Below are 14,654 nucleotides of genomic sequence, written 5' to 3'. Positions count from 1 at the left end.
GCTGGATGCAGCACACCCTTGTATTATGGTTTGTCAGTCCTCTCCCTCAGGAGATTTTGTTTTAAGTTGTGTTGAGTGATATTTTTTTAAACAAAAATGTTGATTGTGATAATAAAGTATTTTGTTGTCACGTACAATGTTTGGCAAAATTCTATCCTAGGTCTTTTGGATCCTTTGGATCTATGAAACTTAAATATGAAAAAGTATCGGTATCAGTATCGATATCGGGGATACTGGGCCTGTATTTACTTGGTATCGGATCAATACCAAAATTCCCAGTATCGCCCACCTCTAGCTGAAGTTTGAATTCTTACCTTCGGATTTGTTACTTCGCGGAAAGTGACGTGTACCTGACCTCACCCATACTGCTTTTTTAAATTACACAGTCTGTCCAGTGATATATACCTTTTTTTTTTTGTTCAAAATGTGTTTTAGCACACACACTGGAGGTAATGGCTCATAAGCAGTGGAGACCTAAACAGCCTTTGGTCAAGTGATTAAAAATCAAATTTTAGTCCAGAAGACAGGCGCTCCCGCTTGTTTCAGGTTGTCGGGGAATGAGGGATCAGCCTCGGATTTTTGTGGATCCTGCTCAGGAGGGCTCAGTCCAGCATCATGAGCATGCTGCTGTATGTCACCATTTGCAACCACGCCCCGCTGCTTCAAGTACCCTTGGCGGCAGAACAGCGGTGGCTTTCGGTGGGTAAGGGACAAGCGGAAACATGACTCTAAGAGGTGAGAAAACACAGGAGAGTCATAACATTTTTAGAATAAAATCATACCAACATGTTTCACTTAAATAATTAGACATCGTAACACCACAAACATTAAAGATTAATTACATAAAAACAGATGATTTCTAAAATATACAAATCATTTCTAAAATATACAAATCATAAAAAGTTAACATCAAGCATTTCAACTGATAGTTCTGAAAAATTTGTGTCTCTATATAGTTACACATTCAAAACAAATTACTTCAACATATAATTTGTGTGAACAGTGATATAATTATGCATCATGTATCAAATTGCAACAGGTGTATTGGGATATGTATCGTACTGTGAAGACAGTGTATCGTTCCACCCCAATCTTAAAATACTAATACAAATTCATTTAAAGTATACAGGGTAGTCCAAAAAAAACCCGCCCTATTTTCTTTTTGATCTCATTTTTTACTCAGATGAGATATTTTGAAAATTCTTTCACCAAATATTCGCAGAATGATGGGAGATTATGTCCTTCAAATCTGATAGAAATTGATCATGTCAGCTGGTATGTGCCTGATTTCCCTTCTTATGTTGACATGATTGGACGAGTCATTGAAAATTTCAACATTCGTGTTGCTGCAGTTATTTGTCAAAGAGGAGCCTGGATAGAACATATTATCAACTATTAAGGACAGACCACCAAAAATGTTTCAATTTCTATCAAATTTGAAGGACACAATCTCCCATCATTCTGCTAATGTTTGGTGAAAGAATTTTCAAAATATCTCATCTGAGTAAAAAATGAGATCAAAAAGAAAAGAGGGCGTTTTTTTTTTTGGACCACCCTGTACATTAATTCTAAACAGCAGAAAAGAGGTATGTTTTAGCTACAGATATGATACTCATATCCCAAGTGTTAGTGGCTACAGGTAAGAGACATTTCCATGCAGCTGTGCTCTAATACTCTGAGCGACTACGACAGAACCCACTAACGCCATTGCAATGCTACAACTTTATGAGGTTGACTTAAAAATCTCTGATATTGTAAAAATGTTGATCTTTTTGTCAAATCTGTGTTTTGAATTTTGTCTATAATTATGTGAGACATGGCAGACATGAAGACACAGAATGAAAAAACTAAAGATAATAGAACTAAACATACAAACATGGATCATGACCATAGGGTGCTACTGAGCTACTAGTAGTAGCACTACAATACAATGTTAATACAACTGGGTTCTATCATACCTGTTCAGAGTGCCAGACCACACACAATCAGTACTATCGCTGGTCATGCGCAGAAATGTCTTGCATTATTTGGGGTATAAGTCTCATAAGTGCAGCCATGCCCTATTCCATATGAGTGGAATCTAGTAAGAAAAAGCTCTACATCCTGCTGGTTTCTTCTTAACCCTTCAAACACAGAGCACATCAGCACCCCGAGACCGCAGGGCATAAGATTGAACACAAGGCTCGATAAACTCTACAAGATGAGCGGGTGCAATGCCTTTTAGTATTTTATAAGTTAGGAGTGTTAGACATGTATTATGCCAGCTATGTTACCTGCATAGTAGGCCCTGAGGTCAGTCTGGACACAGTGTTCCAGGAAGCGACGCAATGGCTGGATATGAGATTGTGGAGCATTCCATGTTGTTAAAAAGTCTTCAACCATGTGATGAATTGCCTTTGGTCTTGGCAAAGGCCAACCAGTGGGACGGAGCTTCATCTCATCTTCTGGAAAGAAAAAGGATGCATTTACTTTGTCAAATCTGTACTCATTTATTTGTTAAACAAACTCACTTTAAGTGTAACAGCTTTACTCACCAGTAGGTAGGGTGTCATAAAAGTATAAGACAGGGTGCAGAAACTTTGAGTTCCAGGCTTCAGTCCAATCGGTCTCTGCCCTGTCGTTTCCCAGAAAGTCAATGTGCTTTGTGCCGTACTGCATGAGTACAACTAACAGTCCATGTTTGGAGACCTCATGGCCTGACACAGAAGAAAACTGAGGCAAGGCCTGAAGAAGAAAGTCTTCCAAGTATTCAACATGAGACCTTAAGAGTCAGACAGAGGACCAAAATACAATGAACATAATAAGAATTGAGTTTTCTTAACTGAAATTGTTGGTGTATTGAACTGGTATCTTAAGTGTTTTGATTCATAAACCATACATAAGTATCACTGAAAAAATAAATAAAAGTTTAATTATTTACGGAAAGGCTACAGGAGTTTGTATTCGCATTAGTACGTGTTGCATGTCCAACCCCAAATCAGGAAAAAGTTGGATGGTATTGAAAATGAAAACTAAAATAAAAAAAAAAAAAAAAAAAAAAAAAAAAGGTCACTGATTCTTACTTTTAATTTGATTTATTTCATTGTAGACATTTCAAGTATTGTGCACTCAACTTCATTTAATTTGTTAATCAATCAATCAAAGTTTTATTTCTAAAGCGCTTTACAACAACCAAAGTTGATCAAACACACACAGTTAAAAACAACCATAAGATAAAACATATACATCTAAAATATATTACAGTTGTCGATTTCCAGGGAGTCACAGCTCTATGTGTCTATAGATTCCTGCATTTCAAGCCTGCTACACATTGCAAAAAAAGTTTGGACAGGGCAATGGGCAGCACAGTCTCATTTGAACCCTGCGTGATATTGCGGGATTTGACCACTTATGGGGACAGCCACTCTGTTGTGCAATATATACACAGTATAACTTCACACAGGAAAATGGTGTACTGTTTTGTTTCAGCTGCAATCACAGAAGCAGTTGTAAAAAGTGTAGTTTTTTTTATGGTTCCCCGCGGAGAACAGAAGACGAGGCAAATGGGAGACATCATGCCGGTAAGTGTTAGCCTACACAGCTAACCAGAGTAGCTGCGTTCTCCCGCCTGCAAAACCGCCTCAACACGTTTGAGCTCCGGGTCATAAACAAACCACATGTCCACTTTCCACCGCATCGCCACTTTTTCTTTGCATTTTTACTTTGTTTGCATGTAATTTGCTCAAAGATTCAGAGAAGGTGCTGTGTTTCTGTCCCGGAAGTAGAGAAATTACATCATATGTGTCACATTTTAGCCCTTTAGCGCCCGCCCACAAACAAGACTGCGCTGCCCAAGTTTAGACTAGGAATGAGAAAAAAAATAATGAACTAATGATGTTATTTCAAACTAGTGATGTCAGCAGGTAATATAATCATGATTTGGTACAAAAGTAATATTCACAAAAGGATGAGTGTTTGTGGAGCAAAGATGGGTAGAGGATCTCCTTTTTGTCAACAAATGCGTGAGAAAATTATTAAAATGTTTAAAAATAATGTTCCCCCAAGAGAGATTATAAGGGATTTGCATATTTCTCCCTCCATAGTGCATAATATCATTAAACGTTTTCAAGAATCTGGTGAAATTTTAGTGCGTAAAAAGGGGAAGGACACAAACCTAAGCTGAACACTCGTGATCACCCATCCCTCAGATGACATTGCATCAAGATCCGTCATTTCTCAATAGCTGTTATCACACAGTTGAAATGTATATTGTGGTCAGACGAATCAGTAGTCCATATTTTTTTTTTTTTTTGGAAGAAATGTATACCATGTGCTCTGGACTAAAGATGAGAAGGACCATCCAGACTGTCACCAGCAACAAATCCAAAAACTAGGGTCTGTCATGGTAAGGAGTTGTATTAATGGCCTTGGCAAAGGCAATTTGCATTTTTGTGATGGCAAAATGAATGCAGCAAAGTATACTGAGATTTTATAGCAACATATGCTGCCATTAAGATGACATCTTGTCCAGGGACATCCATACATTTGTCAACAAGACATTGCAATACCATATCCCGAACACATAGTGTACAGGTACTAGACTGACCTGCCTGCAGTCCTGACCTGTCTCCAATAGAGGATGTGTGGAGAATTTTGAAATGAAAGATGCAACAATGACCCTCTACTGTTGCACACCTTAAGATATGTTTGCAGGAAGAATGGTACCAAATAACACTTGAAACTCTTCATCACTTGGTATCCTCAATGCAAAAACATCTTTTAACCATTGTGAGAAGCAATAGCAACATTACAAAGTGACAGATGCTTTAGCTTTCAAACTTTTTTGGAATGTGTTGCAGGCCTTAACCCGTTTTGCCCCACTGGCAACAACTGTTGCCGAAGTGTATCACTGTCATTTTCTACTCACAATAAAAAAATCTCAAAGGTACTAATGCAACTTTTTCCACTTATAAAAAAAAAAAAATCTGGGTATAACGGGTTAAAGGCTGGAATGGATGTATACTCAACAAAAATATAAACGCAACACTTTTGGTTTTGCTCCCATTTTGTATGAGATGAACTCAAAGATCTAAACCTTTTTCCACATACACAATATCACCATTTCCCTCAAATATTGTTCACAAACCAGTCTAAATCTGTGATAGTGAGCACTTCTCCTTTGCTGAGATAATCCATCCCACCTCACAGGTGTGCCATACCAAGATGCTGATTAGACACCATGATTAGTGCACAGGTGTGCCTTAGACTGCCCACAATAAAAGGCCACTCTGAAAGGTGCAGTTTTGTTTTATTGGGGGGGGGATACCAGTCAGTATCTGGTGTGACCACCATTTGCCTCATGCAGTGCAACACATCTCCTTCGCATCATCCGTGAAGAGAACACCTCGCCAACGTGCCAAATGGCAGCGAATGTGAGCATTTGCCCACTCAAATCGGTTACGACGACGAACTGGAGTCAGGTCGAGACCCCGATGAGGACGACGAGCATGCAGATGAGCTTCCCTGAGACGGTTTCTGACAGTTTGTGCAGAAATTCTTTGGTTATGCAAACTGATTGTTTCAGCAGCTGTCCGAGTGGCTGGTCTCAGACGATCTTGGAGGTGAACATGCTGGATGTGGAGGTCCTGGGCTGGTGTGGTTACACGTGGTCTGCGGTTGTGAGGCTGGTTGGATGTAGTGCCAAATTCTCTGAAACGCCTTTGGAGACGGCTTATGGTAGAGAAATGAACATTCAATACACGAGCAACAGCTCTGGTTGACATTCCTGCTGTCAGCATGCCAATTGCACGCTCCCTCAAATCTTGCGACATCTGTGGCATTGTGCTGTGTGATAAAACTGCATCTTTCAGAGTGGCCTTTTATTGTGGGCAGTCTAAGGCACACTTGTGCACTAATCATGGTGTCTAATCAGCATCTTGATATGGCACACCTGTGAGGTGGGATGGATTATCTCAGCAAAGGAGAAGTGCTCACTATCACAGATTTAGACTGGTTTGTGAACAATATTTGAGAGAAATGGTGATATTGTATATGTGGAAAAGGTTTTAGATCTTTGAGTTCATCTCATACAAAATGGGAGCAAAACCAAAAGTGTTGCGTTTATATTAACAAATGAAATTATGTTGACCTGACAAAATGTGAAATATCTTGGGCTCATACTATCCAATTGTTACTGATATGGTGTTGTAAGCACAATGCATATATAATGTGATAACCATCTAAAAATGAGCATCACTCAAAATAATCACATCAGCGATTACTAGTGTTATTAACAGAAATATCAAAACAAAACAGACTTACCCTTGAAGTAGTACAATGTCCCCAAGCATACCAAACATTTGGTATGGCCCAGAGAACTCATTGATCCGTCTCAGAATCCAAGTCAGCAGCTGGGATGTCATCAGTTTTGTTGACGGCCAACGATTACTGTGGTGACGATTCTCAAGTACATGATGTACAGCTCGCACTGTGGCAGAAAATTTATTTAAATGTATCAATAATCATATACTGATTTCATACACTTTCCACCCCATTTGACCAGAATCAATTAAATTCCAGTTGGAATTTAGTAAAATGCTCATTTATGTACAATCTACAACAAGTTTCAGTTGGAATGGGGCCTGTCTACCAAGTTACAACAGCTATGGCATAAGGAATCCTTTACACCAATGAGGAATTTAGGCTTTAAAGCTATTTGAGAGACTTTAGCTGTACTCAAAAATCAGTTCAGTTTGCACCTGTGTAACGGTATCCGTGGATGAACCCTCCAGCAGATGACCGAAAGTCCCTGGAGTGGGCAGCCGCTCCCAAAACAAACAGGTCGGGCGTCTTTTGACCTTCATACCATGCAGTCACCTCCGGCATCTTCCCTCTTCCAGCGGTACTCTTCGGTAGCTTGGCAGAGCTTTGGAACAAATTTATGGACATTTGAATGCACTCTAAAATAAAAAAGTATCATCTTTTCTTTACATTGGTACTACAGTATTTATGAGAGCATAGACACAATACACGTTTAAACATCTATACCTATCAAATATGCTGAAGTTGAAATGGAAGCCAAGGCATCGAATCACGCGGTCATAGGGTTTCCGCATTGAGAAGTTGTCGCGGTAATAATCCGGCAGGTTTGCTGCTTTCACTCTGGTGCCGTTCTTTGGTTTAATTTCTTCAATGTATCGTGACAGTGTCACATATAACTGATTCTTCTTTCGCTCGGCCCCTTCTCCTTTGATGTGATTTCTGCCCGATCTGTTACGATCTTTATATTCTTTTTGTACAATAGCTAGGTGTTCCACTCTCCCTTCTGCAACTGCATCAAGTGATTTCAGCTGGTATGTGTCAAGCAACTCATTGTTGAGCGCTCTGAAAGAAAAAAGGCCACTTTCCATTTACAACGATGAAAGCTCCTGTGTGAAATGTTTGAAGATGACTTAATGAAAACTAGAATTATAATCAATCTCAAAATGTTGAGGTTTACCTGAGATCACCAACATAATGCGTTTGCCAAGCCAGTCGAACAGGGTTGGAACTGAACATGTGGACGTGGCTTGCTCTTCCCAGGATGCTTTGGGCTGTTTCAAAGGCAGAGTTCCCCTTGCCTAGGATAAGTACAGCTTGGTTCCTGTAGTCCTCAGGGTTAGTAGAAATGGACTCATAGCCCTCAACCAGCTCAGAACCCAAAAAGTTGGGCTTCTGAGGAACCCACATCCCTGTGGCTACCAGAAGAATGCTGAGGGAAAGAGGACAGCTTGATGATGTGATCCATGAGCCTTCTGAAGTGTTTAAATCACATGTTCTCTTTCAAACACAAAATACCTGCATGTGTAGTTTGATGCATGCTGATCAGTCAAGATGTAGCTCCTCCCATTGGCTGACTCCATCGACCTAATATTTCCAATATCCACACCGTAGTGGACTTTCAATCCAAGCTTCTTCTCAAACATGGACAAATACTGTAGGTACGCATCAGCATGTGGGTAAAATTCACTGCTGAACTGCTTGAACAGGAGTTCAGGGCTATCACTCAGCAATGAGTTCCAATCATGTCGCAGGTTGAATTCTCGGTTCTGTGTTCCTGTGTTAATTTTGTTAATGCTAATGAGCTTCCTGTGTCTGGGATATCTAGAGACACAGAACAGAGACAACAATTCATGCTATATTTTCATTCTTCCAGCATGAAACAGGATCTCTTGCCAATCAAACAAGATATTGTCACAGAACTACATACATGTTAAAGAAGCTGCCCGGTCCAGAGTTTCTCTCCAAAATGATGTAGTCTCTTTTAGCCTTGGAAAGAAAGTGTCCCATTTGCAGTCCTGCCGGCCCAGCGCCAAGCACACAGTACTGATATTGGCGGGTGCCATTGTAGTGATGCTTATCAGTAAGAGAGTTGACCAAACCAACCAAGAAGAAAAAGATCAAACAAGGGAGGCTCAAATCCATTACCTGTGGACATGAGGCAATATGAAAGTGTGTAAGTAATGTGCTAATGTAAAGAGTGTTAACAGTCTGGAACTGGACTTATTACATACCAGCAACTCTTCTGGCACTTCCAGTTGTGCATATGCAATGGGTCCAATATGTGGTCAGACCTCTATCACACACCAGATGTATTTCCAGATGTCGGGTAATTACACTGTACTGAGTTATGGCACGGCCAGCGAGTATCAGTGGCTAATAACTGGGCCTATACCCTAACCTACATCAGCTTCAGAACCAATGTTGCCAACAGACACTGCACACATAAACCAGAAATGGTTCAATTATAATGCTGGAGAGGTCACCTTCACAAACCTAGACCTATAGACACTTTGTTAATTACATTAATTCAACATTAAGAGAAAAAAAAACAACACTGAAATTTAGACTGTTTCACAAACATAACATTTGGGAAACAACTATTCCCATTCACTTCTTATTTGGACGCATCTTACTACGGGACTCTTTGTCTGCATCTTTCATGTTATTTCACATTTTGACATTAAATGTAATTTTGTTTATGCCGTGTTAACAACCATGTGCTATTTCTGACTCTTGGCCTGTGTCATTTGGGCAAAACACTCGTTCCATTCGTGAAGATGGAAAATATCCCAATTCAACACAATATTAGAACATGCAAGTAAAAACAAAAGATTCGTTATTGGTCGCGATAATGAAGTCGAAAGAGGTGAAAAACAGGTCTAAACTGACCCAGGGCTGTGCGCGAGCTCTCCGCCCGACATAACCTCACTGTGCTGCGGATGCGGACACTGCCATCAACCGTTGAAGCAGGTATTAAGTCTGAAAACAGATCACCACAAATATGTCAACAAAATCGACATCACCTGTTACATCATCCGAAGCCTTGCGCGCAATATTTGTTGTTAAGCCTGTAGTAAAATCGCCACGATAGCTACATGTTGCATTTTTATAACGTCGTTTCTCTCCTCCTCTCCTCTGCTGCTAATCCAGCGGCACCGCCCACTTCTCCCTCAGCAACCAATGGAAGCCTGCCTGCGCAAGGAGGCGTGGCCTAAAATGTAATTCAATCCCACAGAGAAAGGAGGCAAAATAAACAAATAAAAAATCACAAAATAAAGATACTGTAAATAATGGAATGCATTTTTTTTTTTGCATGTTGTACTCGTATTAAATTATTACATTCAATCCTTTAAAGTAAAGACCGCATGTTCCAATGTAAGTAAGCACTATTCTCACCACATGGTTTTAAATTATTTTATGATTTATTTTTGAGTAGGTCAAATGAACCAGACCTTTTTTTTTTCTTTTTGCTCTTATTATTTCTGATTAAATTTCCTCTTTACTCACCAAGAAGTAGACGCCGTTACCAAACCTGTCAGCTCAGTACTTTGAAGACAGGTGTGTGTGTGCTAACTCTCATAGTGTGACAGAAATCTACAAACACCTTCCATTTTAACGCCCATTTCTGCTGCTAATTTCATCATTTAAAACACTGCTTATAATTCTTATTGTTTTTTTGTTTTGTTTTTTTTTAATCTGACTCAGTGCATTTGCTGGACTTTGCAAACACATTAGCCAAAGACCACTGACTCAGCAGTTTCACTTCCCATTTGATCCAGTGTTTCCGGTGGACCTAGCATTTTGTCCTACGTCAATATGGGTAAAATGTCAGTAATAATGCTGATTTAAAATACATGTAAATTATTTTTGTTTGATTTGACAGTGAGTATAAGATTTTTATTCTGGAATAAGCAGGTTCAGATGGATGGATGGATTTGACAGTGGTTATAAGCTAAATGTGTGCTTCTTTCTTACCTGGTGCAAAAATGTAAACCATATGTAAATATTCTTCCTCTGTTTTACTAAATTAATCAAGCACGAGGCTAAAACAAAGATAGCCTTTCCTCCTGGCTGTTTGCTGTTTCATTTCTGTCAACAAAGGCAGCACATTTTGTAAGACACAAAGTCAAAAGGCATATCTACAGTATTAATGACTGGGACCCAACTCAACTGGTGAAAACCACTTTATTTTTGTACACATACGTTGTCATGTTATAGCTCTCTGATGATGGTGATTCAGCAATCACACTTCCCATTTGGCTCGTATCGATAAGAGAAAGCGACAAAGCCGATGTGTGACAGTCGAGTAACATCGAAAGAAGTTACAACTGTTTAATAATACAGACTACAGGCATGGAGAACATGAAGACTGCAAGGGGAAAAGATACAGGGATCCCTGACAGGTATGGCCAGTTACCTACCAGCTTCTGTCATAGACAACAGTTTGATTTTAGATCTACTAATGCATGATTTCATGATATAATTTAAAAGGATTATATTGCAGTCAGCAGTAGCATAATGCCTTAGTGGTTACCACTGTTGTCTCACAGCAAGAAGGTCATGGGATCAATTCCCACCTGTGGCCTTTCTGTGATATGCAGGTTAGGTGAATTGGAAACTTCAAATAGTCCGTAGGTGTGAATGTGTTTGTCTATATGTGGCCCCGCAACAGACTGCCATCCTGTCCAGGGTGGACCCCACCACATGCTCTATGACTGCTGGGATAGGCTCCAGTCCCCCATTACCCTTAATTGGAACAAGCATTTGAAGATGAGTGAGTGTGCAATATATATATATATATATATATATATATATATATATATATATATATATATATATATATATATATATATATATTATTGCTGTTTGTGTTAAACATCCTCAAAGTCACACAATTTTATGTCTGTGCATAAAGTATCTCTGCTCCAAGTAAAATTTATGCCCGAAAAGGCTTTTTAGAATTTCTTAACGTATGTCACCAAAAATTCCTATCTGTACTCCTGTCTGATCAGTGAGATACACTAATTGTACCTGTGTTTGGTGTGATAAGTGAAACCACTCCTTGTTCCCAGATCTCCTGATAGAAACCAGTCCAAATTAAATAACTTCGCTCTTCAAAAACAGTCCAAAAATAAATGACCTCCTAAATCTGGTTACCACATTTGTCAAATAATTTTATTTATTTGCTACATACATAACAAAAAAGTAATCCTCTAATAGTGATAATTACAATAATAATAATAAGAATGAGAATGATGTAAATGAGGTAATATGGAATAATACTAAACAGGTCCTTCAGATCCTAAAATTCATGCAATCACTTTATTTGTGCAACTTGTAGTGACAGAGAAAGAACATCACTACTACTGATGTTACTGTAGTGCTTGAGTGATGGTAGATGGAAATAATAAAAAAATGGAAACTGTGAATCCCCAAATTTAAAAAGGGAATTCATTAACAAATATGCTTGGTTGACAACACTGTCACAGGCATGACTTGGTATTTGTTGTGGATATTGCACGCATGCACACTTTGCCAATGATGATATCTCTGAGCAGATAAATTTCTCTATACGTCAGTCAACATTCTGTGTACTTACACAGTTCACATGAAATGCATGGATGGCTACACCTCATCGATTTGTAGATGGGGCATATTGAGCAGAAGCTCCTTTTCATTTAAAGCAACAGCCACAGAAACGTATATGTAGTTTCTTAAAGATCTGAGGTATTATTATTAGTAAGAATTCATCAAATCAATTTAGTTTATTCATCCCAAATCACCTCAAGATGCTTCATGAGAGTAAGATCGAACCTTACCCACCCCCTGAGCACACACATTGGCAACAGTGGTAAGGAAAAACTCCCTCGGGCAGTTTTGATTACAGGAAGAAACCTCAATCAGACCAGACCAGGCTCAGTGGGGCAACCATCTGCTTTGGCTATACTACCAATAACAAAATAACAAAAAAATAATGCTGCGTTCAAAACCCTTGGAAGCTCAGAAAGACCTGACCTAAAGAACAAAACCTACTTCCGGAAAAAGAGCATTCATGAGAGTACCTCGGAAACAAATATGGATCAACTATTTAGCCTATCACAGTAGAGCTAGAGTAACAATATCTAAATGAAATTGTCATCGCCTTTTTTTCTGATGTGTGGTGCTGCTAACTTGACTAATTGTACATAGAATGTGAATATATTACATATAGCGGTAATGTCTTGTTAAAAGTTCATTTTAAAGATGCATTTTCAACATTAGTAACATTGTCTCACTGGCTACAAAAGCGGCTGCCATAGATGTGACATCAAACTTGGATACCTTGGGCTACTCAATTTCCTCATCATTTTCTGAGCCAAAATTCCAGCCGACAGAGCGTTCAAGTAATTTTTCCCCAAGCTAGAGGTCGGAATTTCCAACCTTCTGAGGATTTGAAATGCAGCATACATAGAGATTCTCGTGGTCAAAAAACATCCATGGTGAAGAGCAGAGTCTCAGTAAATGGAATGTCATTGGCAAGACAGTGTTGAAAGCCAGTTCAGTCATTTGGTGACCTCTGTATCTATGTGCTGTAGAATTTAAAATCTATTTTTAATACATGTGGTCAATTACCAAGTAGCTGCATGATTTCTTCAAATGGTTATTCTGAAAAGCTACTTCCTCTTTGTGTTGGCTGCTTCACTTCAGTGATTTATCAGAGCAAATTAAAGCAGCCACTCAGGACAGCCACATCAAAGCCGAAAACACACAGCTGATGCTGAATTACCAGAAGGGACAAATCAAGCTATCACAGTACAAGGTAAGTTCCACTCCAACTGGCCCCAGAAGAAAGAAATCACTGATGAGTTATATTTTTTTAAAAATGGATGTAAAATTGGACTTTCTTTCTGACAGGTGCTGTTGTGCTCCCTCTATGAGATCTACAAAGCTTTAGAAGAAGAGCTGGACAAAAATGCCTCCCATCCTGGTGTTGCACCAATCTATTTCCCCCAAGAACTTGGACGACTGGAATCTCTAGAAAGAGATCTGGAGCACTTCTTTGGCTCAGACTGGAGAAACAGAGTGGTTGTTCCTGCAGCCACACACAAATATGAACAGAGATTACGAAAAGTGAGTGTGAAAACTGAGGACGTCAGTATTCATTAAGAAATTATTCATGAAGACACATGGTCTTTTTCAGATTGGCAAAGAGAACCCAGCGCTTCTCGTGGCTCATGCCTACACCCGTTACCTTGGTGACCTGTCAGGAGGGCAAGTGCTGGGAAAAATTACTCAGAAATCTTTTGGACTGAGCAGCAAAGATGGTGTTTCCTTTTTCTCCTTCCCTGGTGTGACCAACCCCAACCGCTTCAAACAGCTGTACAGGAGCCGGATGAACAGCATCGAGCTGACAGCGGAGGACAAGGCGGTAATTCTAGAAGAGGCCGTCTCAGCATTCGAGCTAAACATCCAGGTGTGCAAGACAGAAAACAGGACAATTTATCCTGATGCTATCAATAAATGTTTATTTTCATATATTTTTCTTTTTTTCTTCCCTCAGGTTTTTGATGACTTACAAAAAATGTTGAGCATCAGTAATGAAACTGTTGATGAACCAAACAACACCGTAAATTTTACCTCTTCACCCGTAATGCAGTTCACCATGGGAGTACTCGTGGGCTTGGCCGCAGCTGGAATGAGTCTCTACGCTATGTAATGCTGAAACTTACTAATCATTTAACAACCAAGAATGATGATTTCATATCTAAAATATCAAACTACAAGCAAAGCTGTACTATAGCAGTCATTTATGCTTTCTTACCTTTGCTGCGGATGCAATGTTTTCAGCCCGTTTTGCCGTGAGCAGGATATCACAAAAACATAAACCGATTTCAGTAAAATTTGGTGGAGCGGTTCAGTTGTCTCAAAGCTTTCCAACTCACCTTTCTGCAATTGCACATAGTCTATTTTATCAAACAATACGCATGTTAACCTTTAGATGCACAAATGGATCAAAAATGACCTGGTGAGGTAGTTTTCTTGCAATATCTTTGTAATGAATAGTTATCATTTCATATTCCAGCTATTTCTCAAAAAAGTTGCTTTTGATATCATTCCATTTAAAATTTTCAGGTACCTTTTATACTTTTAAAGAAACTGGAATATTTGTAATATGCATATGTCGCGGACATGAATGAGCGAAGCTCATCAGCATCTCACCATGTCATAGGTCCTTCAGAGTTTATTTTAGATGCTTCAGGGGAACATTAGCATGGCAAAATCCTTTCAGCTTCTGGAGGGCTCTGCCCCCCATACCTCCCACTTCTTTAAGTATTTTTCTTTTTTTGCTTTTCAGCTGAGCCCCCCTAATTACA

At 39.3% G+C, this 14,654-nt stretch overlaps 2 protein-coding genes across 3 annotated transcripts; one reads left to right on the top strand and one right to left on the bottom strand.

Moving 5' to 3' along the window:
- Nucleotides 1-337: 337 nt before the first annotated feature.
- foxred2 (FAD-dependent oxidoreductase domain containing 2) lies at nucleotides 338-9,830 on the bottom strand. The gene is given in 11 exon segments (XM_034189830.1): nucleotides 338-525; nucleotides 527-728; nucleotides 2,274-2,444; nucleotides 2,535-2,761; nucleotides 6,301-6,466; nucleotides 6,738-6,904; nucleotides 7,027-7,362; nucleotides 7,478-7,729; nucleotides 7,816-8,121; nucleotides 8,228-8,445; nucleotides 9,808-9,830. Coding segments are annotated over 10 exon segments (2,070 nt in total). The 5' UTR covers nucleotides 8,443-8,445; nucleotides 9,808-9,830; the 3' UTR covers nucleotides 338-497.
- Nucleotides 9,831-10,575: 745 nt separating this feature from the next.
- On the top strand, nucleotides 10,576-14,447 carry hmox1a (heme oxygenase 1a). Of its 2 annotated transcripts, none has more exons than XM_034189838.1 (5): nucleotides 10,576-10,703; nucleotides 12,988-13,099; nucleotides 13,195-13,407; nucleotides 13,478-13,753; nucleotides 13,841-14,447. In XM_034189838.1, the coding sequence occupies exons 1-5, from the start codon at nucleotides 10,654-10,656 to the stop codon at nucleotides 13,994-13,996; spliced, it is 807 nt and encodes a 268-aa protein (XP_034045729.1). In that variant the 5' UTR covers nucleotides 10,576-10,653; the 3' UTR covers nucleotides 13,997-14,447. The 2 variants fall into 2 exon arrangements, with proteins under 2 accessions (XP_034045729.1, XP_034045730.1); XM_034189839.1 differs by having other exon boundaries at nucleotides 13,195-13,410; nucleotides 13,481-13,753.
- Nucleotides 14,448-14,654: the final 207 nt, after the last annotated feature.

This window comes from Thalassophryne amazonica, chromosome 16 (assembly GCF_902500255.1).
Source record: "Thalassophryne amazonica chromosome 16, fThaAma1.1, whole genome shotgun sequence".
NCBI lineage: Eukaryota > Metazoa > Chordata > Actinopteri > Batrachoidiformes > Batrachoididae > Thalassophryne > Thalassophryne amazonica.
This window is presented reverse-complemented; position numbering and strand designations above follow the sequence as displayed.

What these genes read in the sequence shown, in the direction of transcription:
- hmox1a (XM_034189838.1), top strand. Translation starts at nt 10,654, where the DNA reads ATGGAGAACATGAAGACTGCAAGGGGAAAAGATACAGGGATCCCTGAC. An exon ending in TCAAGCTATCACAGTACAAG is followed by an intron (nt 13,100 to 13,194) that starts GTAAGTTCCACT and finishes TCTTTCTGACAG; the next exon opens with GTGCTGTTGTGCTCCCTCTA. An exon ending in CATTCGAGCTAAACATCCAG is followed by an intron (nt 13,754 to 13,840) that starts GTGTGCAAGACA and finishes TTCTTCCCTCAG; the next exon opens with GTTTTTGATGACTTACAAAA.